Source organism: Epinephelus lanceolatus, chromosome 14, assembly GCF_041903045.1.
Source record: "Epinephelus lanceolatus isolate andai-2023 chromosome 14, ASM4190304v1, whole genome shotgun sequence".
Taxonomy (NCBI): domain Eukaryota; kingdom Metazoa; phylum Chordata; class Actinopteri; order Perciformes; family Serranidae; genus Epinephelus; species Epinephelus lanceolatus.
Genome location: NC_135747.1, coordinates 8,251,213 through 8,273,844, shown reverse-complemented (window position 1 = coordinate 8,273,844; position 22,632 = coordinate 8,251,213). Strand labels below are relative to the sequence as shown.

Here is a 22,632-nt window from a genome sequence, read left to right as displayed (position 1 = left end):
AAAAAAGTAATGTTGCTGTAACACTGTAACAGCAAACACCAAGAACACTTTATGAAGGTAGTATAAACTTTCGGGAAAAAACTGTACAACTGACTCCTTTTTGTTTTTAGTTTTATTAAAAACATAAAACCTTAAAGATCCTCTCCAGACACATTAGGACATACAACCACATGTGGAAGAAGTATCTAAGTATAATCAAGAAAATAAAGTATTCAGTAAAGGTAAATCCTAACATTTTGAGGCTGTAGGCTGGGATATTGATGGGTAGTTTAATAACAAACCATCACATTTCACTATTCATATGTTTTATGTGTAAATCTCAATTTGTAAAGTGACTAAAGTTACCAAATAAATGTAGTGGGGAACAAAGTACAATATTTCCCTGTGAAATGTAGTGGAAAAGAAGAAGAAGAAAGTGACATTAAAAAGACTCATGTTTAGTTCAAGTGCCTCTAATTTGTACCCAAGTACAGAATTTACAGTAAATGTACTTAGTTACATTCCACCATTGCATACGACTGTGAGAACAATTTTTTTTTTCCCTACACACACATTTTATATTTCTACCTCAAATAAATGTCAGTTGAACAAATGAAATGTGTATGTATGTGTGTTTACGTGTAATATTAAATGTCTTCTCACTTAAACTCACCTCTTAAATTCACCAGACCAGCACAGATTTTGAGCATTTTAGTAATTTTTGGGACCAACTTAATTGGCACTGGTTGAGAGAGAATTTTGTACACCTTCAGACGCTTTATTGCCCGTTCAACATGTCTGTTGGCATGAGCGATGCACTGTGTGCGAGTGACCTCCTCCTTTGTCAGCTGGCATTTTTTGTTTGTGAATGCTGGCATGATAAAGTTCACCCTACACTCCTCCAGCAAGTCTCGTGCTGTGAAACCCCAGTCACCCATTATCACTTCATCGCCAGCACGCAAATAGTTCAGAATCCCCGAGGTCTGCATTATGTACCGATCACTGCATTTGGCATCATAAGCATCTGAAATGAACATGATAATTCCAGAAGGAGAAATTGCCACCAAATATTTCACAGTGTTGTTGCCATAGTAGTGTCTTTGTAATTCAGTTACAGAGTGTCGCTTCGTGGCTTTCTGCGTAACAGTCTCTGTACGGCCAATTACACAGATTGTGTTTGGAAAGTGTTCTTTAAAAGCTTGTGGCAATGTATCTTTGATTGTTTCACGGGGCAACCATGGAATAAGATCCTTAATGTGTTCAGACATTATGTCTATCCACATTCCAACAGTCTTTTTGACCTGATGTTGTGGGGTTTTAAATCGCCGTGCTAAATCAGCCATGTCAAAGTTTTGTCTTAATTTCATTAAGGTCATTAGGATTTGGTCCACAACAGGCATTGATGATGAAGCAGGGGCGAATGGTTGCAGGCAGGACACAAGGGTGTGAAACTCAATGAGCTGAATCCCTGTATACAAGAGGGAGTCTGCGAAACTCTCCAAAACACTATCTGCAACAGGGTGTGATGGTTTTATGGATGGTGCACTCATGATACGAGGCACTTTTGAATAGGTGTGGTCCTCCATCCCTGGGTCTGACCACTGTGTTTGGGCATCACGGGTAGGCTCTGATGTTGAACATGGCTCCTCATTCATCTTGCCACGCTCATCTGAGGGTAACAATACAGTTCACAATTATAAGGAGTATGAAATATTATCACAGATATTATTGTGCTGCTAACACTTTTTAGTTTTACAGTGGTGGGAGATGTATTCAGATCCTTAATTAAGTGAAAGTACTAGTACCACAATCTAACAATACTCTGTTACAAGTAAAAGTATGTAAGTATAATCAGAAAAATGTATATAAGCTATTAAATGTAAAAGTGCTCAATACAGAAAAATCCTCGTATTTGAGAAGCTGGAAACCTTAATTTTTTTTTACATAAAAAATGACTGAAACAAAATAATTCTGCCAAACAACTAATTAGCTAATCATGCAAGCTCTACTTGTAGGCCTAGCCCTATACACTGATATTTTATAAACTACTTATATGTTTTGTGTGCAAAGACCTTAACATGTAAAAGGAGTCAAAAAATTGTAGTGAATTAAAAGGTACAAAATTTCCCTCTGAATGTAGTGGAGTAGACGTAGGAAGTGGCATGATGAGAAAGGAATCAAGTAAAAGTACAAGTAACTCAAATTTGTACTAAAGTAGAGTCATTGAGTTAATGTACTCTGATACATTCCACCACTGGTAGTGAATATTTTAACTTAAGTTTCTAAAAAATATCTGTGAAAGATCTTGGGAGATTAAACGAGAAACTGCACCAATATCTATTTCTTTTTACAAACAGATAGCCATACATAAACTGTTTTAATTTAATGCTGCCTGCATTATGTGCCATATTGCCTTAAATCTTAAACGGTACAGAAAATAGTGAAATTACCTAGCTGTCATTAAGGTTACCTCACAAACACTAAAGGGACTGTTCGTTATTATTAGGGGGAAGGTAGTGGGGCACTAGGGACCTATGTTGTGTTCACATTGGGCGCGAATAAAAAATTATTGTGAGTGGATTACATGTAAAGTCAATATACAGATTCAATTAGATGTGAATTCCGGGCAGCGCGATGGACGCAACCTGAGTTACACAAGTAGCGCAATTTCACATCATAAGCTTATTTGCAAGAGTTGAAAAATCTGAATTTAAGAGACCAATTTGTGCAGCAATAGCCAATCAGCATTGAGATCCTCCAGGGACGTATGACACCAAGGACATACCGGCAGAAGTTCATTTATTGATTTTGCAATTTCACATTAGTATGATGTGAGTTATTTGTGCCTATGAGGCGAGTCAACACAAAAAATTCTAGCATTCAAACTCACGCATGAAATGTGACACGAAAATTTGCATCACGTTTGGTTTGAACACATTATATTTTATATTTTGGCTTAGGGGAGGAGCATACAAATTTAAGTGGCTGTAGTTTGTGTTTATTGTACCACTGATTTTTAAAGAAAACATGACAATTTTTCTTTAAAAAATGCCAAAATTACACCAGAAATTATCACTGGGTCTTCAAATGTCCGGTGGTCCTTGGACACTTGTGCAACGAAACAAATCTCAGCTTAAAATAGTGATATTTCATATAAATCCCTTTATTCTACATCACTTTTAGGAATTGGCCAAAAGTTAACTGTTTGCATTAAACAACCAACATGCATGACAAAAGTGAAAATCCAAGGCTTTTTTCAACTCCAGGATTTCGTCTACAACTTTACAGTGGAAGGAGGCTCATGCATTTTCTGTGAGGCACTCACAGACACGCAAGGATCTGTAGCTTGGTGAAAGGTCAAAATAAAACAACATCCAACCAAAAACAAAGTCACACCCCAACCACCCCACTTCTCTTTTAAGTAAACAACAGTCCCTAATGTTACAATTGAACTCATACCTGCTATTGTGGCACTGTTGTCATTCATTTTCAGGATCGTCTTCACTCTCTCTTCTGCTGGTCTGTCGTCGCCCGACCACAAGGTAGGATCCGGAAGTTCCTTTGATGGCTTTTTGTCCACAAAATTAAATGAGCACACAAAAATCGTTTTCGGTGGTTTTTCTCAAGATTAGACTAATGCTAATGCTAATTTAATCTATTATCAGTTTAAAAAAACAGTAATGCTGAACTGTAGGCGAATTTCTTTCGAAAACAACCGCCTGTCGTCCCCGGTTGTCCCCCAATAGGAACATAGACATATATATATACATAGACGCCGCATTGACTGCCGCTGCCTATTGGAGCCGACGTCCTCGCCGGCCGCCATCTTGGATGGGTCTCGCTTCGCCTCCACAGTGCATTCACTTCTATTGAGGAAGGAGCTGTATGCACAAGTAAAATAGAATAACTCACTGAATTTTCAACTGATTTTCACGCGGTTTGGTTTGTTACAAACGGCACACATGTAGTTATGATACAGGATGCTTTCGTACATTAAAAATGCGGGATTTCATGCTTTAATACTTTCTGCAGATAGCAACAGCATGTTATTTAGATCACAACAAGTTCTTTTATTCACCTCAACCCCAGAGTGGGATATATATATATATATGTATATATATATATATATATATATATATATATATATACATATATATATATACTGTATAAACATACTGTATAAACATACTATATAAACACTATATACACAATACAAAACACAGTATAGCATATTATGTATAGCATAATATGTAGATCTGAGGTTTGCTCAAACTGTCAGCTCCTTTAAATCAGGGCTAAAAACACTATTGTTTACTGAAGCGTACTTTTAGATTAAATACTTACCTGCTGTATTCTGCTGCTCGTACTTTTTGACTACACACTGCTGATTTATGCCTTTTATTATTTTACTTCTTTTCTTATCCTGACGGTTCAATGTATTGAGCCTGTTTTTATTTTATGTTACTGTATTTTATTATTATCACTATCATTCTCAGTTTCTATTTCCCTTTTCAATCGACTGTTTTTATTGTTTTAAATTGTGTCTTGTTGCTTTTAATGTCTCTGTAAAGCACTTTGAATTACCTTGTGTTGAATTGTGCTATACAAATAAACTTGCCTTGCCTTGCCTAGCACACCTTTGTGCACATATTCACTTTTCCACCAGCTGTGCTGCAAATATCCCCTGCTGCTCATCCTTCTGTATCTTTTTTCAAATTATCTTGACCACAGTCCCATTTTCATAGTTATAATACCAATACCAAAATTAATTTCAGTGTTTATGTAAATACTGAAAATGTTTTTTACTACTTTTGAGGGATCACAGCAGTCAGTGTAATAAGAATAACTTTACTAATCCCCGAAAAGAAAATTTCAAAGAAGTCTGTAAGATCATCTATTTAACAAAGAATTATTAAATCTGATGGCTGTGGGTATAAAAGAGAGTGGGTGTGTGTGAGAAATAAACTCAATCAACAATAGAGCTTTTTCTTTATTAAAATATATTAATACATTTATTAATATGCTATACTATGTTTTGTATTGTGTATATTGTGTTTATACAGTGTATATATGTGTGTGTGTATATCTATATCTATCTATAGCCTATAGGCTATATATATATATATATATATATATATATATATATATATATATATATATATATCCCACTCTGGGGTTGAGGTGAATAAATAACTGTGTTGTGACCTAAATAACATGCTGTTGCTATCTGCAGAAAGTATTAAAGCATGAAATCCCGCATTTTTAATGTACGAAAGCATCCTGTATCATAACTATATGTGTGCCGTTTGTAAAAAACCAAACCGCGTGAAAATCAGTTGAAAATTCAGCGAGTTATTCTATTTTACTTGTGCATACAGCTCCTTCCTCAATAGAAGTGAATGCACTGTGGAGGCGAAGCGAGACACATCCAAGATGGCGGCCGGCGAGGACGCGCTCAGGCAGTCGATGCGGCGTCTATGTATATATGTCTATGAATAGGAACCCCACTAGCCACTGACCGAACCAGCTCACCCCTACTTCCGCTATCTCACCGGAAGTTATCTCAAATAAGGATAAAGTAGTTCAACTAAAATTTTACATAAAATATACTCTGCCAATTGTCTTATTGCTAAATTTACAGACATGATACTTCCTGTTCCTTTAGTAAGCATAGTATATAAACTATTTCTCATATATTTTTGAAAGTGTTACTGTTACTATTCAGTCATTTTCCTTCACAAACAATTAGGTTTGAAAAATTACAATTTCATGTCTTGTGTATAACAGTACATTGTAGAGACCCAAATCCTTAGTTTAAAAACACAATTGAGATGTTCAAAACACTCAACTGATTACACAAATATTTTACCATTTTCCACTCTGTAAAAAGGCAAAGGTGCGCCAGCTGGTCAGCAACATAAACCACATGAGTTGGAAGCCATCCCCCAACTCCTGCAATTTTTTTCTCTACATTCAACACGAGTGTTTTCACACCATCAGTGACAACTAAATTTAACTGCTTTCCCAACAATAATGTGTGTGTAGAAACAACATGACACACAGGTTAAGTATGCACATAGGTAAGTAACATTGTTTGCTCTCAGATCACCCCTGTGCTACTACACAGCTGTAAGAATTCCTTCTACCTCTGGGGATGCGACAAAGAGGTTAACATGGACCAACAGTACTGCACCACAACTGTGACTACAATACAGGAGGGTAACACTGTCAGAGATTTATCAGATAATGAGTACATAGTGATGGAGGAAGAGCATGATACAAATATGGTGCTAATTGCAGTCCTTCACAAACTGGTACTAGAACATTATGTTGAAGATTTAAGGGTACAACATACTACAGTAAACAACAGCATTATAGCCATTGCTGACCAGTTATTTCGGAGTATCTCACAATATGCCAAAGTGCAAATTATATAGTCAAATCGTGAAAGTGGAAAAACAATTGATCACGTGCAGCAAAAGACTAAAACTGGAAAAACGTAACACTTAACATTTACAAAGGAACATTTCCTGTTTGACTGAGGTTATCAGGTCTTGTCAACAGGCTGTGCAAAATAATCTAAGTAGCCTACTTCTTTATCAATGGATTAACTGGGAAAGAGGGTGCAAATATCACATGGAGTGCCTTCTGTGACTTGATGACATCAGAGCACATGTAATGCCAATGACATGTCAGGAATTCTGAAAACTGCTCACACCTGAACGTCTTTCAAAATCAAACCCTGTTAAACATGATGTTTAAGATGTATTTAATAAACAGATTGACATTGAACCATGGGGAAGTAAGGCAAACACAGTTGAAGCAGACAATAAACCAACATTAGATTGATTTATTTGCTGACTCATCATCACATGAACATGTATGGAATTCACTAGCACAGTTATCCTGATTTTTTTCCCCCTCAAAATCTGTGTTCTACATATACAAAAAGAACAAAGAGCTTTTTACTGACACGAAATCCTGAAAAATCTGTGGGATGTTTGCAAAGGAGAGAAATGTCCATTTTGAGTGCATTTGTTTTGTGCAGTCACTCTGCAACTTCACTGCTGCTTTCAGCCTCAGGTCCCGTGGCATCAGCTTCAACATCTTTTTCAGGCTCCTGGAGGTCTGACGGTTCAGGCTGAGATGCCTCCATCTGTTCCTCAGCAGGCTCTGGTTGAGGTGATGCTGACTCCTCTTTTTTTGACATCTCCTCCTGAAGAGAACCAAAAATTACCTTACAGAGCAAAATGTTCGTAGTTCCATTTCATTTTTTATGATAAAATTTAACTCACTGATAATATGAGGCAGCATAGAGTAGTTTTCTGTTGATTAAGGTTCACTTCAATCAAAAAATCATATTTATTTTCAGGCTTAAGGGCATTCAACCTGCAACCCTGAATATTTGAATGTCCACACGCTTATTATGAATTAATGCATGAGAGAAAAAAAATGTTGTTAATCATTAATCAAATAATGGAAAAATAAACGATAATCGAAAAAAAAAACCCTGTTAAACTAGTCAAAAAAATTATCACTAGATTAAGCTTTTGGGACAACCCTAGAAAACATGGATGCTTCACGCACATCTTCCTCCCGCAGCACAGATGATCTGTACTATCAGCACAGTTACAAGGTGGATGCCCAAAATTACCATCACCAATTTAGTATCTGAACAAATGTCTCCCCTTCTGTTCCTGAGATATGACGATGCATAATAGCCAGAAAAGTGTTTTTGCAGAACATTATGATGTCACAGGGAAGTTGACCTTTAACCTTTTGGACACAAACTGTCATCACTTCATTTTATCCTACTAGAAATGTATGTGACATTTTGTAATATTCAGCAAATGGATTTTGGCTAATATGTTATGTGAGGTCACACTGACCTTGACCTTTGACCTTCAACCACCAATTCTAGTAAGTTCATTCTTAAGTCCAAATAGACATTTGTGCCAAATTTGATAAAAATTCCCTCAAGGCATTCTTGAAATATTGTGTTCACAAAATAAGACGGGACACAAGTTCACAGTGACCTTTGACCACCAAATTCTAATCAGTTAATTCTTGAGCCCAATGACATTTGTGCCACATTTGAAGATATTCCCTCAAGGCGTTCTTGAGATATATCGCATTCATGAGAATGGGACGGACAGAGAGACAACCTGAAAACAATGCCTCCGGCAATGCCTGTCGCCAGCGTGGAGGCATAAAAATCACACATCTATCATAACTTTTTCTATACCTGGGAAACAGTGTCATCAGTTTCCTCCTGTATCACTGGACCAGACTGTTCTTGCTCCATTGGTTCTTCCTCATCTTTCGTGTCGGCTGGTTGCTGCTGAATTGGCATCTCTGGCATCTCAGGCATCTCAGATTCTTCCAGTGCAGCAGTGGGAGCCTCTTCTTCAACTGGGGCAGGGACTGGTTCCACCTAAAAGGGGAGAATGTGACAAAAACGTATAAATAAACCAACGGATGGTTTTTAAATGAAAATTAGTATGTATGACACATTCGATAAGAACTGGCTGAACAGCAGGCACTGAATGACCAGCAGTTTTGAAGAGACAAGATCTTAATTTCTGTCACACTAATGGACAGTTCAGGTTATAATAATACCTATGTCACTGAAGGATGTTAACATTTTATTGCAGGGAAAAGTGTGAAGGCCTTATGAATTATGTTTATATCTTCATCAGTTACCTCTCTTTCCACGACAGGCTCCACAGGATTTGGTTCTGGTTTTTTATTTGCTTCAAGGACAGACATGATGGAGGCAGGTATGTGAGCTTGCTGTTACACAGAAAAACAGAGGCAGTTAGTACACAAGGAAATCCCAAGAGAAGAACATTTTCTTTTCAAATTGCAGATGAGTTTCAGTGAAGTGACTCTTGCCTGATGAGGTGTGAAGGAGAGGACATGCTGTAGAAGAGGCTCTCTCATCTCTGGGCAGCGTTCAAACACGCTCGTCAGTTGTGCAGGCGGCAGCTGCAGCAGCACGCTGTATGACTGAGGTTTCGTCCTCTGGCAGCACTTCACAAATCCCTCCCACACCTTGGGGTATTTCCACACCTACAGGGAAAAAACAACCAAATTTGTGACAATGGTGAAATTTGGTGATTGATATTTATTAGTGGACAACTTTAATTGCTGAGTTTTGCCATTTCTTCATCTGGCTAATGCATCAGGTAGTAAACAGAAATGTCACTGCATATTTGATGAGTTAAAAGAGAGATAAGGGAAAAAAAAGATCCAAGACATCTGTGACCGTAGACGCCATGAAAATTTGGCTGGTTTTTGGTGCTGACCTGCTTGACAATGAGGCGGGACAGGATATTCATGACGAAGCCTCCCAGTCTGGGATACATGGTGAGGGACTGAATGACGGTCCGCATGAGCAGCATGGGGAGGGGACTCTGCTCCATCAGCTGCTGCATCACCACTGCCAAAACCTCTGATGTGTACACGTTCTTCTCTCCAAAACACAGGTTGGTAGCTGTAATACAGACACACAATGTTTTTCGTTGTCAGCTGTCGTACACATGCAACAGAAACTGATTTATAAACCACTTAAAAGAGGTCTCTCTCGGTCTCTCTCTGTCTCAGTTTCTCTCCCTGTCCCTTCCTTTCTTTGCATATCATTTTGTCATTGCTGTAAATGTATTATGTTGATCTGTTATGTACGACATCTATTGCACATCTGTCTGTCTTGGAAGAGGGATCCCTCCTCAGTTGCTCTTCCTGAGGGTTCTACCATTCTACCAGAGGGATGTCGTATGCTGTAAAGCCCTCTGAGGCAAATTGTGATTTGTGATACGGGGCTTTATCAATAAAACTGAATTGAATTGAATTTACTAGGGGCAACATTGCAAACACTGAGAACAGACTGAAGAGGCACATGCTGATCAGAGACACTGATAAAGTGGTTTACTACATAAACTCCTGTTTTAGGGTTTTGGCTTGAGTTCACACTAACCTTTTATGATAGACTTCATATCACATTTGGTTGAGTCTATGTTGTGTAAAGCAATCAGTAGGTCTCCTGGGGTGAGAGGGGACACAGATGAACTTCCCTCACCTGAAAAACAACACAACAGTGAGAATACATCAGAGTCCGTAACCTGAAAAAATCTTCCACAGAAGCGGACAACTGTCAATTAAAATAAATGATATAACTGAAAATAACTAAAAAATAAGAAGTAAGAATCATTTAATAAAATTACTATGCAAGTCACTGATTAATTGCAATTTCTATTATTACTGGCTGGAATAAACCTTAAATAAATATTAAGCTCTTGTTAAGTGTAAATGTGTGTGCACGTTTCTTAAAGGAATACCTCACCCCACAAATGACCATATGTATATCATTGTCTTACCCTATGTTACGTTAAATTTAAAAAGAAAACTTTGTTTTTCTGGCATGCCTTCACTGTGAATGAAGAATATGAAAACAGATAAAGTTCTTGATAAATTGAAGTCATAGTAATTTGCATTTGACAACAGCAAAACTATATTAAAACATCTGTTTACAGACTCTCACACAACTACCGCAGTATAATAAAGTCTCATTTATCTAGTTGTATGCTCACCTCTTCCCAAATAAATGCATTTTTGCTAAAATTTGATGATTTAAAACTGAACTGAAACTGAAACGTATCTATGCTCTCTTCAAACGAGGGAACTGTTTGTTTGTTATTGTGTGACTTTGATGAATCCGAACAAACCCCTTAAAAAGCCAGTTACACAATAACACAAATACATTAACCGACTGAGGCAGTGGCAGACTAACAGCTCCCGTGTTCAGCCAGGTAGAATAGCTGTTTTTGTCAAAGAAGTATGACTTTGAGGAGAGCAGAGATATGTTTCAATTATAATTCAGTTTTCAATAGTAAGGTTTTAGTGAAAATGCAAGCATTTGGGAAGTACTGAGCATACAACTAGATAAAGTATAGGGGGCGGCAGTAGCTCAGTCCATAGGGACTTGGGTTGGGAACCGGAGGGTCGCCTGTTCAAGTCCCCGTCCGGACCAAAAATATGGAGCGTGGACTGGTAGCTGGAGAGGTGCCAGTTCACCTCCTGGGCACTGTCGAGGTGCCCCTGAGCAAGGCACTGAACCCCCCAATCGCTCACAGCGCCTGTCATGCAGCCCACTCTGACATCTCTCCACTTAGTGCATGTATAGGTCCAGTTTGTGCATGTGTGTGTTCGGACCTGTGTGTAATTGACAAACAGAGTGAAAAATTGAATTTCCCCTCGGGGATTAATAAAGTATATAAAATTAAAATTAAATACTTGGATTACAATGTGAGAATTTGTAAACTTTTGTTTTTATATAGTTTTACTATTGTGAAATGCAGCCCCCTATGACATCAATTAATTAAGAATTTTCTCCGTTTTTGGATTCTTCATTCACTATGGTGGTATGCCAGAACAAAAAAAAAAACAAAGTTTCCTTCACCAATGTGACGTAAGACTGAGTAATTGATAAACAATTGGTTATCTGGGATTGAAGTATTTCTTTAATGTAAAAAAAGAAATGAAGGAAGGTAAATGACTCTTACTGTGCTGAGTGCCCAAGAGACGGTTGAACACCTCCTTAACTACAACTGGGTTAAGTTTTATCAGTTTGGGGAGAGCCTGGATGACTTCATTCTATATAAAAAAAACAAAACAACAACAACAAAAAAAAAACAACCAAAACAGTGAGAGTCAAATCCAGAACTTATTATGAATATTAAGTGGTAGTAAGATAGTCGTTTGCTACAAACAGTGTGATTAACATATTACAAAAGTATAATTTGTTCCAAATCAGTTCACCAGACTGTTGGGATGAGTTGCATAACTTTACCTTTTCTAGGCCATTTATGACTGGAATTAGGAAACGAACATCTGGCACTCGCTTGTGGTAAAGGTCTCGCACTCTCTCCACCAGCTCTGGAGATGGAGGCACTGAACAGAGAAAAAGAAGACTAATTTTACCCATCAACCCTTTTCACTTCCCAGCCTCTTATATTTTCCTGTTATTCCATGTTTGGCTACATTATGTGTTGATTTTTTTATTTATTTTTTTTTTTTTACCTTTATCTGTCAAAATGTGCAGACAGCGCGTAACTAAAGTTTCTGCTCCTTTAGGACAGTTTTCAACCAAGAGCAGCAGCTCAGGAGAGTTCATTCCCATTCCACGGATCTACAACAAGAGGAAAAAAACCCCAAACATATCGATACTATTAAAAAACAGCGCAACTTAAGAAGTGCATTGCTTCATTTCAACCCATTTTGTGGCCAGCTGTGGTTCAGCAGTAAATTAACACAGCCTGTCAGAGACTAGTGGCTGTGTTAGTCTGTTTATAAACAAACATAATATTATGTTAATCCTGTTTTCGCATTGCTTCGTACCAATATGATACAAATTGGAATTAGCTCTGTGACCCTGTCAGCACAGGTTGCTGATGGAGGCTACTTTTTAATTTGCCAGAATGTGTCATAATGTGCATAAAATCAAACCGCTTTAAGCTTGTACACTGGAATGCACAAACTAAAAATTGACCCAACTCTAAACTGCAGTTTTTCCATGACAATACATGTGTGATATTTTGGTCTGACACACAGTGAGGAAGTTGCACTATGTACTGTTTGCTCTGCTTTACTTTCTCTGGTGGCTAATTGGTTCTTATCTTGGCACAATTATTTAGTGTCGTTTAAGTCTAAAGATCAAGAGAAATAAAGAGAAATTTTTTCCTCTCAACTGATTTAAACATGCTTGGTAGAAACTCAAATGGTGGTTCTGTTTTATTTGGAGCAACTTGTTCATATTCATGAGTACTGGGCTGTGTCAGATGCATAACATTGAAATAAGAAATTATTTAAAAACAGAGTTCTTTAAAAAAACAAAAGACAAATGAATGGTAGAGTGAAGACATACTAACAGTGAGGAGAGACTTACAGGCTGCTCTATTGCCCGAAGCACACTGCGCTTGATGTCAGCGATGGCCTCGGTATACACTGAAGCCAGCTCATGGACCAGCCGGTGGTTTAGAGGCAGCAGGGACAGGTAGAGAAACAGACAGTGTCTCACTGTCTCTTCAGTCCAGGGGGCAGCCACCTCTGTCTCAACAAACACACAACAGCACTGTGAGGTTACAGTAGAGTAGGGAATTAGCTACTTTGCATTTCTTTGGCTAGCAGGGAAAATTTAGACTGGAAGAGTTTATGAAGTGTTTGTTCTTTCCTTGTCAACACTGTTTGTAGTTGGAAAGATGTAGGGTTGCATAAATATAGGCTGTGCAGCTGCACAGAGGCCAGTGGCCTGACTGGGTCTGTGCATGGACTGTCACTGCACGGCTGTTGTGCGTGGTCCCTCCGCTCAGCGAGTAAATTATGGCGTGGCAGCAATACTAGGCTCATAGTAACCGCACTAGTACAACAAATCCATGCTACCATACCAGGTTAGTTCACCAGCTGGTTAATTCTGTTTAATGATGTACTTCATAATCATATATACTACTGTTTAAACCATGTGTTTGTCCGGGTTGAATTGTAATCATACCTACATCACTGAAGACTCACGCACCTTGAGGACAGCAAATGTCATGTCTAAGCACTTGTTCACTGCATCTTATGTCAAGCAATTTCTAACACTGAAATGCCTCACTAAGAAAACTCAAGAGCAATCTCAAAAACATTTCATGTGTCACTGCTGTAGGTGCAGTTTGCAATGAGTTTGGAAAGTTGCGCCAGCTTACATGTTTATAGTATGTATTTACCAGAAAACTGGTGCTGCAAGAAAAAGACTTTTGCCAGGTTCAAACTGGATGCGGAAAGCTCCCGATTTGTTAATTGCCACACAGCCACCTCTCAGCAGTTGCCTGGCCGTTCACACCAGAAGTCCCATGGAACAGGGTTGCGCACCAACATTTTCAGAACACAGAACCGCTGGGAGTGTTCAGAGTGTCTGTTCCAGTGGATGGGATGTTTAAAGATAGCAGGTTTGTGGTTTGTGCATTGAGGCCTTGGTTAGCAGAAGTTACGATTTTCTCTCTTCTATTGGTACCATCCATGATTTTTTTTTTTTTATGGAAATGCAAACTTAACTGTTCTAATGCGTTACTGTACTGAACTGAGCTGAACTGTTTGGAGAGGCTTTACTGAATGTATTCCAAACCTGTGTCTTTGTCGGCCCCGAAGAGCACAGATGGAGGGTTGGGGTGGACAAGAAGCTGCATGTAGTTCAGGGCAAACTTCTCAATGTAGTCCCTGAGCTGGTCTTTCTCATACATACGCTTGAGAAAAGCCAAAGCAGTGGTCCGCACCTGAAAATAAAATAACCACGGAGTAAACATCAGTTAAGAGAACAATAAGAATATGAGCTACACATTAATAGGATCTGGACAAGAAATGCTATCACCTTTTCTTTTTCATGTGAGCTGAGATCCAGAAGTACGTGCAGATACTGAAACTGCCTCGAGGGCCGTTTGACAATGAGCTCCTTCAGAGTCGTCATGCCCAAATACACCCGAGACTGAAACACAGGTTACAAGTGATGGCTGGGTGGACATACATTGAACTAGCTCTATGTGAGAAGATGTGTCTTTATCATGTCACTCACCTCGTCCTCACAGTAACGTCGGATTACTTCCAACGCTGATTCTGTTATAATGGGAGCCTCCAGGACCAGCTTAGTGAACAGTCTGGAAAAGACATAACATCTTACTTAAGTTTTGCGCCACAGCAACAATAACCACATCAATCCATGTGTTTAAATAAGAACTGAAGAAAAAAGCATGTAACAAAGGTTTTGTCTCACCCATCCCTCTGCTCTGGTTTCTCCTGTAGGCCCGACAGCAGAGTGTAGAGGCAGTGGTCGTAGCTGTCCAGCAGTCCAGTGGGCAGCTGGCTGAGGTAATTGTTGTACTCTTGGTAGAGGAGAGAAAAGGCCAGCTCGCTTCTTGTCCTGATGTCACCCAAAATGAATTCCAGCACGTCCTCTTTCATCATCCCTTCAAACTGCGTCACAAGCTTGGAAAGGAGCTTCACTCTGACCTACACAATAGATTCAGTGTGTTTTTCCTCTGTGCTCAATAAATCTCTTTATGAAGAAAATGAGAAATTAACCATGGGGTTTATTACTCACATGGGACATGCCACTTTGAGCAATCTCCTTCTCTGAATGCAGGATACGTTTGACTGCACTCGAGGTTAACTTCTCAATCTGGGCGTCTGATAAAGGCTGGATGACATCTGACAATCGGAACACTTTTTTTCTCCCACCTGCCCCTGCTATTCTGTAACAGAACAATATCATTCAGGGTAAGAAGTCTAACTTACACATAGGCGAAGCTTACAATCCATCTAGCATCTTTGTGTTAGAGCCAGAACTCACTTGGTTTGTGTTGTAGGAAGGATGGGTTCAGGAAGCCTCCTGACTGTGGTGGGAGCCTCTGGGCTTGGAACCTTTTCTGCATAACCTCCCACCACAGAAATTGCTTGTCCCACCATCATAGCTGGAACTTTGCGCTTGATGAGCAGGTCTTTAGTAACAGCGTCCTCCTCATTGCCTTCGTCTTTGCCTGCTTCATCTTCTCTGGCTTTGCACTGCTCAAGTCCTAAAATATCATGATTTAAATTAGAGCCCAAAATGATATACAGTGGGATATTTGTGGCTGCTACCAATATTAATAAAAAAGAGTTTGAATGGGGTTCAGCAGTAGTAATTTTTTTAAAGTAATTTTTTGCCGACACTAGATATCAAATAAAAGCCAGAGACTGTATCATGTTAAGTTGTGGAGCAGAGAGCTGCAAATTCACAACTTCAAATCACAAGGCAGACAATAACGTTGTCCTGGAAGATGACCAGGCACAGACTCCTTGAACCTTGAACCTTTCTTCCTACAGGCAGCTCTTGTCTCACTTAAGCTTATCCTCGGTCTGGGTTTTGCTAAGGCCGTGCAATTAATCGTCAGGTGATAGCGATTACGATTTTGAGACAAAATGACATGTCGTCCTGTAAACAATATAAGTCATCATGTGCGCCGCATAATCGTTTGCATAACCGTGATTTCAATTTTGACCAAAATAATCGTGATTATGATTTTTTCCATAATCGAGCAGCCCTAGGTTTTGCATTGCCGATGACCCACAAAAAAGGTGATTAGTAGATGGCATTGTCTTAATTTTATTTCCGGGTTAGGTTCCAGGTTAAAAAACATAACATCTGGATCTGATCACTAGTGTTGGATGTTATATGTCAAAACAAAAAGAAGAAGAAGAAGAATTTCATATTTTAATGTTTAATCTTCTTTCTTTATTACTTTTGTTTTGAAATATTTTATCTTAGTTTCACACGTATGAAATTTCCCAACAGTTTCTTTAAATGTGTACCTAACCAAATTATTTTAACAGCACATGGTTATAATAGGATTTGCTGTTTTGGAATTAACTGGTCATATGTGCAGGTGCCTGGGCACACTGTGGTATTGCATGTTGCGGTTCCGGGTCAGGCTGCCTGTACCAGAGAGCAGTGTGAAAGCAAGGAGCACTCACTCTGCAGCTAAATCTGGACACTGAAATGTCCTGAAACGTCCTGAGGTACACTGCCCACTGACTAAAAAACAACAACAACTAAAAAAAAAAAAACACTACTTGACTTAAGAATTTCAAGTCTACTGAGGGGGTCTCCAACGGATAATTTGAATCTTTAACTTTCAGGGAGCAGCCCTAGTAATATCGTAAGTATTGTCTTTTCTGGTTCTAAAGGCTGCATTTACACAGTAGTGATGTACATTTCTGCACTTACCAGACTCTTATAATTGTTCTGTTATTTCCCTTTGTGCTTATTTATCAAAAATCTCATTGTGCAAATATTTTGTAAAAGCACCACTAGTCAACCCTATCATATCATCACCATACCAATGCTGAGGTATTATTTTGTTAAAAATATTGTGATAATTTATTTTCTCTATATTGCCCAGCCCGAGACTGAGGCAGGATATTTTACAATTTTCATAAAGCTGACAATTAGATTAAATGACTGGAAATCATTACAAACAATAACTACAAAAAAACCAAATGTATAATAATTTGAATTAAATGTAAAGGTCATATATGCAGAAATTCTTGTCAATAAAACTTTTGTTATCTGATAATATTGGCCTGCAAATATACCAGACTGGCTACCAGATTCTGAAAACTTCTATTTGTTTCAAAGGAGTAAAGTGCAACACACACCGCCGCCGTACGCCGCGCGTCAAAACGCCCGCCTCCATTATATTCTATGAACCAACCCACACTGGCGCCGGCCGACGCGCCGCGCCGCTCTGCTTCAGCCCACTGCTCTATTTCCAGCGCGGCCGGCGCTCATGGCGGCGCTGCGAGAAAAGCCTTTTATGTACGTCTCGTCTCGTAGGATCAACTCCGGTTGTTTCAAATTTTTAATAAGACGACTTTGATAAGAAACTCACCCGTGAAATTCAAGTTGTTGTTGCCTCAAAGTTTTTCCTCTTCTTCTGTTATTAGCAGTTGGCAACCGTTGGCAACTAGTGTAGATACAGCCACCAAGCGGACGGGGGTGGGAAATACATGTTGACGGTGCCGCTGCGCGCCGCTGCCAGTGTGTGTTGGGGGGCGGCCCTTGACGGCCAAAGCGCCGCGCCGGCGGCGGTGTGTGTTGCACTTTATTTGTAATTTTTAAAAAAAATACTTCCTAAAGTCCCTGCTGGTTACCTGGAAACCTCACAGTGATGATGATAATTCAGAAAGTCACTGTAGCAAGTCGAGAAAGTAGTCCAATATGTGACTCTCTTGACAACTTGCTTTATTTTTACATCTTGTTATTTTCATATTGAATGGACAGACATGAGAGGGGCATCAATCCTCTTATCTCACTCTCAGCATGAAGGCATACAAACACATTTCCTAAAAGGTCAAACTGTTCTTGTAAGTCAAAAACTACTTAAAAACGAAACCCACATGTTAAGGCCCATTCATGCTATATGTCTATGTCACTAACCTGGACCAATGCCAGCTGCAGTCATCTGGGTGGCCATCAGCCTGGCCAGATGTTTAATTTGGGCATCAGTGCCTGCTGACTCAACGGGTGTATATGTGGCCTGGAAGGACGCTGGCATCACATCAGGCAGATACACCATGCTGATGAGCACCTAAACAACCAGACAGAGATATATGGTGAACGATGGCACAGTCGGGCTTAAAGGAAAAAAAACAAACAAAAAAGAGGCCACGCCTGCTCACCAGATTGGCTACATTCTCGGGGGTGAGCAGCGGGTGCAGGAACTCAGCTGTGAGGTCAATGGCAGACTGTGCAACTGGAACAGCAGCTGGTTTAGGGACAGAGAGAGGGGCTGGCTCCTCTTTATCCTCATCATCTTCTATCAGGGTTGGCTCTGAATGCAAAGAAACAAAAATCAAAAACAACAGGGGTTTACAATCAACGTGCGAGTGTTTGAGTCCAAGGGTTCTAAAAACCACAGAAATGTATAGCTGTATGCAGAATGGGACAGAGCTACAATACTCCTCCTCCTCTCTGATAAGTTGAGCAACTTGAAAACTTATCAAAACCCTGAAAAATCTACAAAATATTTTCCATTTATTTTTATACATGCCAAACCAGCGTAGTAAACACAGCATAATGACTATAGACAATAAATTAAATCAGAGTCTCTGTGACTGCTATCACCTATTACTACTCACCTATCTTGGCCTTTTTTCCCTCTGTGTATTCTTCATGGCGAGGCCTTTTACGCTGCTCACGTGGTGCAGGTGTAGAGCGGGTTATTTCACTCTGGGGCATTCCCAAGTCCAGCAGCAGAGTACTAATTTGACCCTGGAACTCCAGGCTGCAGGGATGCTTAAGGACCGCTACCAAGTGCAGCTTCAGATTCTTTCGCACGCTGCTGACCTGAGACTTGGCCAGAGTGGGCGGCAGGTTTGCTAAAAAGGTTCAAGTATACAAAAAAGTGTATGTACAGTCAATTGATGTATTGAGCACAAAAAAATTCACTGTAAAAGATAACCACAACATAACTTTTGTCTCAATGTATCAATTTCTCTGCTATCAACATCAGGCAGGCCCAGCAACTTTTTAAAAGATTATTTTTAAGGCTTTCTGCCTTTATTTGAAAGGACAGTTTAAGCATGAAAGAGGAGGAGAGAGAGCGAATGACATGCGGAAGAGGGCTACAGGCTGGAACCAAATCTGCGGCCGCTGCAACATAGACGTAGCCTTTGTCCAAGGGCTGCCCCCTCTACCCGCTGAGCTACTGGGCACTCCTCACACAACCTGTTTTAATCTTGATGTGCAATTTTGAAATTGATAACATCCACTCAGAAGCACTTACCATGTAGTGTCTCATATGCCTGCACCACCTCTGACATGAACATTGGCCTCTGACGGGCAATAGTGGCTAGGGAGCCAAGTGTTGTGGTGAGATTAATGCTGGAAATGGCTGGATGGACCATGAACTTCAGCAGCTTCTCCAGTGCAGTCTTTCCCTCCTCACACAAAACATCTGTTGATTCAAAGGGCATCACGATATCATTTTTTAGAGATGAGCCTTGATAGACTTGTCAAAAAAAAAACAACAACAAAAAAAAAAAAAAACAATAACATGATAATATGGATTTTACTATCTGTACCATAGCGAATATATGTGTGATCTCTGGGTACTTTGTCCAGGCTGATGTCACCCTCCTGTCGCTTGGGAACATCAGAGTCTGATGTCCGTGGTGACAGAGTGATGATTAATGATTCCGTGAACTTTATGGCGTGAGTGCGAACGCCATCATTTTCAGAGTCCAGCAAGGCCAGAACATCCCCTTTCATCTGTGTGACCAGATCCCAGCATGCCTCCTGCCTCTCTGACACTGCTTTAGACCGCACCAACCACTGGCAAGGCAGAGACAGAAGTAAAGTCTTTGAAAACTCAACCGTTATTTGTAGCACTTACATGATTTTGTGGAATATTCCTATGAAAAAAAAAACAGACTATGACAGTTCCACAGCATTTACTCTTTAGGCTAAATCACACCAGAAATCCAATTCATTATATGAGGATATTTCATAAATGAAGCCTGTATTTACCTGCAGAGAAACTTTGTACAGTTGGGTGAGTGTCAGGATGGCCTTCTTCACCACATTCACACTTTCATCCCTGAGCAACATGTTCAGATTGGCGATCAGTCTAAGGAGGAGCTCATTGTCCCTTTTACTGGAGAAAAGCATAAAAAAACAACATGTCACACATGTCACAAATTTACAGCTATTAGACTGAAATACTAATTACTCACCATGCTTCCTCTATAAAGCCAATGACAAATTTCCTCACTTCGATAGACTTGTCAGTCTGAAAGGCGATCATCTCCTACAGGATTAACAGGCCAGTGGGAGAGGAATCATAAATCAAAGTTTTAGGTTTACACCATGTTGATGTAGCACTACTGCATAGTGCGCAGTACTGTACTGGATACAGCCTTTGCACTCAAATAGCTTTATTGTAGATCAAACTGCAGTTAGAATAATAACAAAGCTGCAGACAGGTTTACTTACATCCAAGAAATTGTCAAGAAGAGAAGGATCCTTGTTAATGATGAGCTCCTGGACCTGAAAATAAAATAAGTTCATTCCTCATATCCCCACAAGCACTGAGGTAGACAGCAGGGGAACCTCTAGGACAGGTTGCAGCACATTGCAATGCAAAGAAGCCAAGAAATGGTTGGAAAACTTGTGTTTAAGGAAAATAAATATTCACACAGATGTGCAACCAAATTCACATTGAAATAAGACCCCAAATATTATGAAACTGCTTATTGATTTTGCAATTAATTTTTGGATATCACAACAGAGAGAACCTACTTAAACAAACAGACTACAAACCTGTTTAAGCACCGTTAGCTTTTCATCCGTGGGTATCAAAGCAGCCTGATTCAGAAGATCCACCACCTGGAATGGAAAAGCAGACTGAATGAAGCTTATATAGCCATTTATTCTTATACATGAAAATCATCACATGACTACACACTACATACAAAAAGATGTCTGGCTGCACCCTAACCAAAATTGTATTGATTCTCTTCTGTGCACATGTAACATTTCTGCTCAACACTAATTACTGAAATTATTGAAACTGTGAATGGAGTTTCCACATAATAAGCTTAGAATCAAAAACCTTTCCACTCTACTTCATAGTAAGCACTGTTTACATGCAAAACAACAAGATGAGAGTACCAAATATATGTAGAAATTAAAGTATATTAACTGAGCAAGGTGGATTTCTGTAACAGCTGTAACTGACCAATGTCTCAGATCAATATATAGCAGACCATAGAAACTAAGTGAGTTTAATCAGCAGCTCCACACATTACCTTCATAGAGACTGCAGCTTAATTCATTATAATACTTCCATATCTATACATGGGTATATCATTTCGAGGTACTTCGTTTTTAAGTTAACTATCACTTTTACTACTGCAGTCTACTGCTGGAAATAAAAATCAGCCAGATATAACTAACACAGTAGGAATAGTTGTGGACTGATGCCAATCACTGACATATTGGTTCATCCCTAAACAATCCAAGCAATCATCATTATACAATGACTCTATTATAGCAACATGAATCCCAGATCTACTCATAATAAAGTATTAGGATATAAAGGTTACCCTTTCACTGGTGGTCATATCGACGACATGGGGAGTTGCTTGGCTAATTTGAGTTTCCCCCTCCACTGAAGAAAACTCCATGATGCTGCTGTGCTTCCCTCACTATGTGGATATCATGGTCTTCAAACTCGTATTAAACACTGCAACCTGTGAAAAACATAACCGCAGTAAATGAGGACGTTATTTGACGCTGTTAAACGCAAAGATTATGCACAAATACGTTTAGTGAGTTAACAAGTGTGTGGTAAGCTTAGAGTTAACGCGCTAATTGTACACATACTGTTCATATCAGTGGACTTAATAATTAGATATTTGTACACCAATAAGTGCTAAAATGCATTAGATATAAACCATTAATAACAAGGCTTTAACGCTGAGTATAATAATCTAAAACACTTTGTTCTCAGCCAGCGCGCTAGCCCCATGCTAACCGTACTGCTAATCCTGCGAGCTAGATTTAACATTATAACGACATAAAGGTGACACGTGCTCACCGCTACACAGGCTCTTTACTTCGTCGTACCATCCGTAGTTAAACGTGAATGGCGTGACCGACTTAATAATGTATTAGATGTAAGATATTTAACAAGTTCAACAACTCAGCTCCACTAGGGAAGCTGCCATGTTTAATTGAAAAAGCGGTGTTGCTCTTCTTCTGCTGTTAGCGAGCGCGCAGCATAGACGCAGCGCCACCTGATGGACACATGAAGGCCTGCCCGCGGTTTCAGATAGCCTACACTTTGGTCTAGTATATGTTATTATATATTTTGAGATTTATTAGGGTATATATCATGACAAAATATTTCTAGTATATGTTCCGTGAGTGGAATTATTTATCAATTATGTGTTTTTTGGCCGGCTCTGCCACAGACTCCTAATCAGCACCACAGACAGCGAAAGAAATTAAGAGACACCCAGACTGGACACAAAACTAAATCATTTTTATTTAGAAATAGGTGTAAAACAACAGATTTAACCGTA

The 22,632-nt window shown here is 39.3% G+C and overlaps 2 protein-coding genes across 2 annotated transcripts; both read right to left on the bottom strand.

The window, feature by feature from the left end:
- Positions 1 to 94: 94 nt before the first annotated feature.
- Positions 95 to 4,035, bottom strand: LOC117251143 (uncharacterized). The gene is made up of 2 exons (XM_033617141.2): positions 3,439 to 4,035; positions 95 to 1,648 (listed from the first exon to the last, which is right to left on the bottom strand). Exons 1-2 carry the CDS (start codon positions 3,464 to 3,466, stop codon positions 639 to 641), a joined length of 1,038 nt encoding a protein of 345 aa, XP_033473032.1. The 5' UTR covers positions 3,467 to 4,035; the 3' UTR covers positions 95 to 638.
- Positions 4,036 to 6,814: 2,779 nt separating this feature from the next.
- On the bottom strand, positions 6,815 to 22,306 carry sympk (symplekin). The gene is made up of 27 exons (XM_033618081.2): positions 22,146 to 22,306; positions 21,652 to 21,798; positions 20,867 to 20,932; positions 20,540 to 20,593; positions 20,281 to 20,354; positions 20,075 to 20,201; positions 19,630 to 19,879; positions 19,332 to 19,502; positions 18,685 to 18,924; positions 18,226 to 18,377; positions 17,984 to 18,134; positions 15,359 to 15,581; positions 15,110 to 15,260; positions 14,783 to 15,018; positions 14,585 to 14,666; positions 14,384 to 14,497; positions 14,141 to 14,288; positions 12,923 to 13,083; positions 12,058 to 12,166; positions 11,828 to 11,928; positions 11,541 to 11,631; positions 9,956 to 10,057; positions 9,288 to 9,475; positions 8,875 to 9,051; positions 8,683 to 8,772; positions 8,225 to 8,413; positions 6,815 to 7,195 (listed from the first exon to the last, which is right to left on the bottom strand). The coding sequence occupies exons 2-27, from the start codon at positions 21,730 to 21,732 to the stop codon at positions 7,028 to 7,030; spliced, it is 3,696 nt and encodes a 1,231-aa protein (XP_033473972.1). The 5' UTR covers positions 21,733 to 21,798; positions 22,146 to 22,306; the 3' UTR covers positions 6,815 to 7,027.
- Between the last annotated feature and the right edge of the window lie 326 nt (positions 22,307 to 22,632).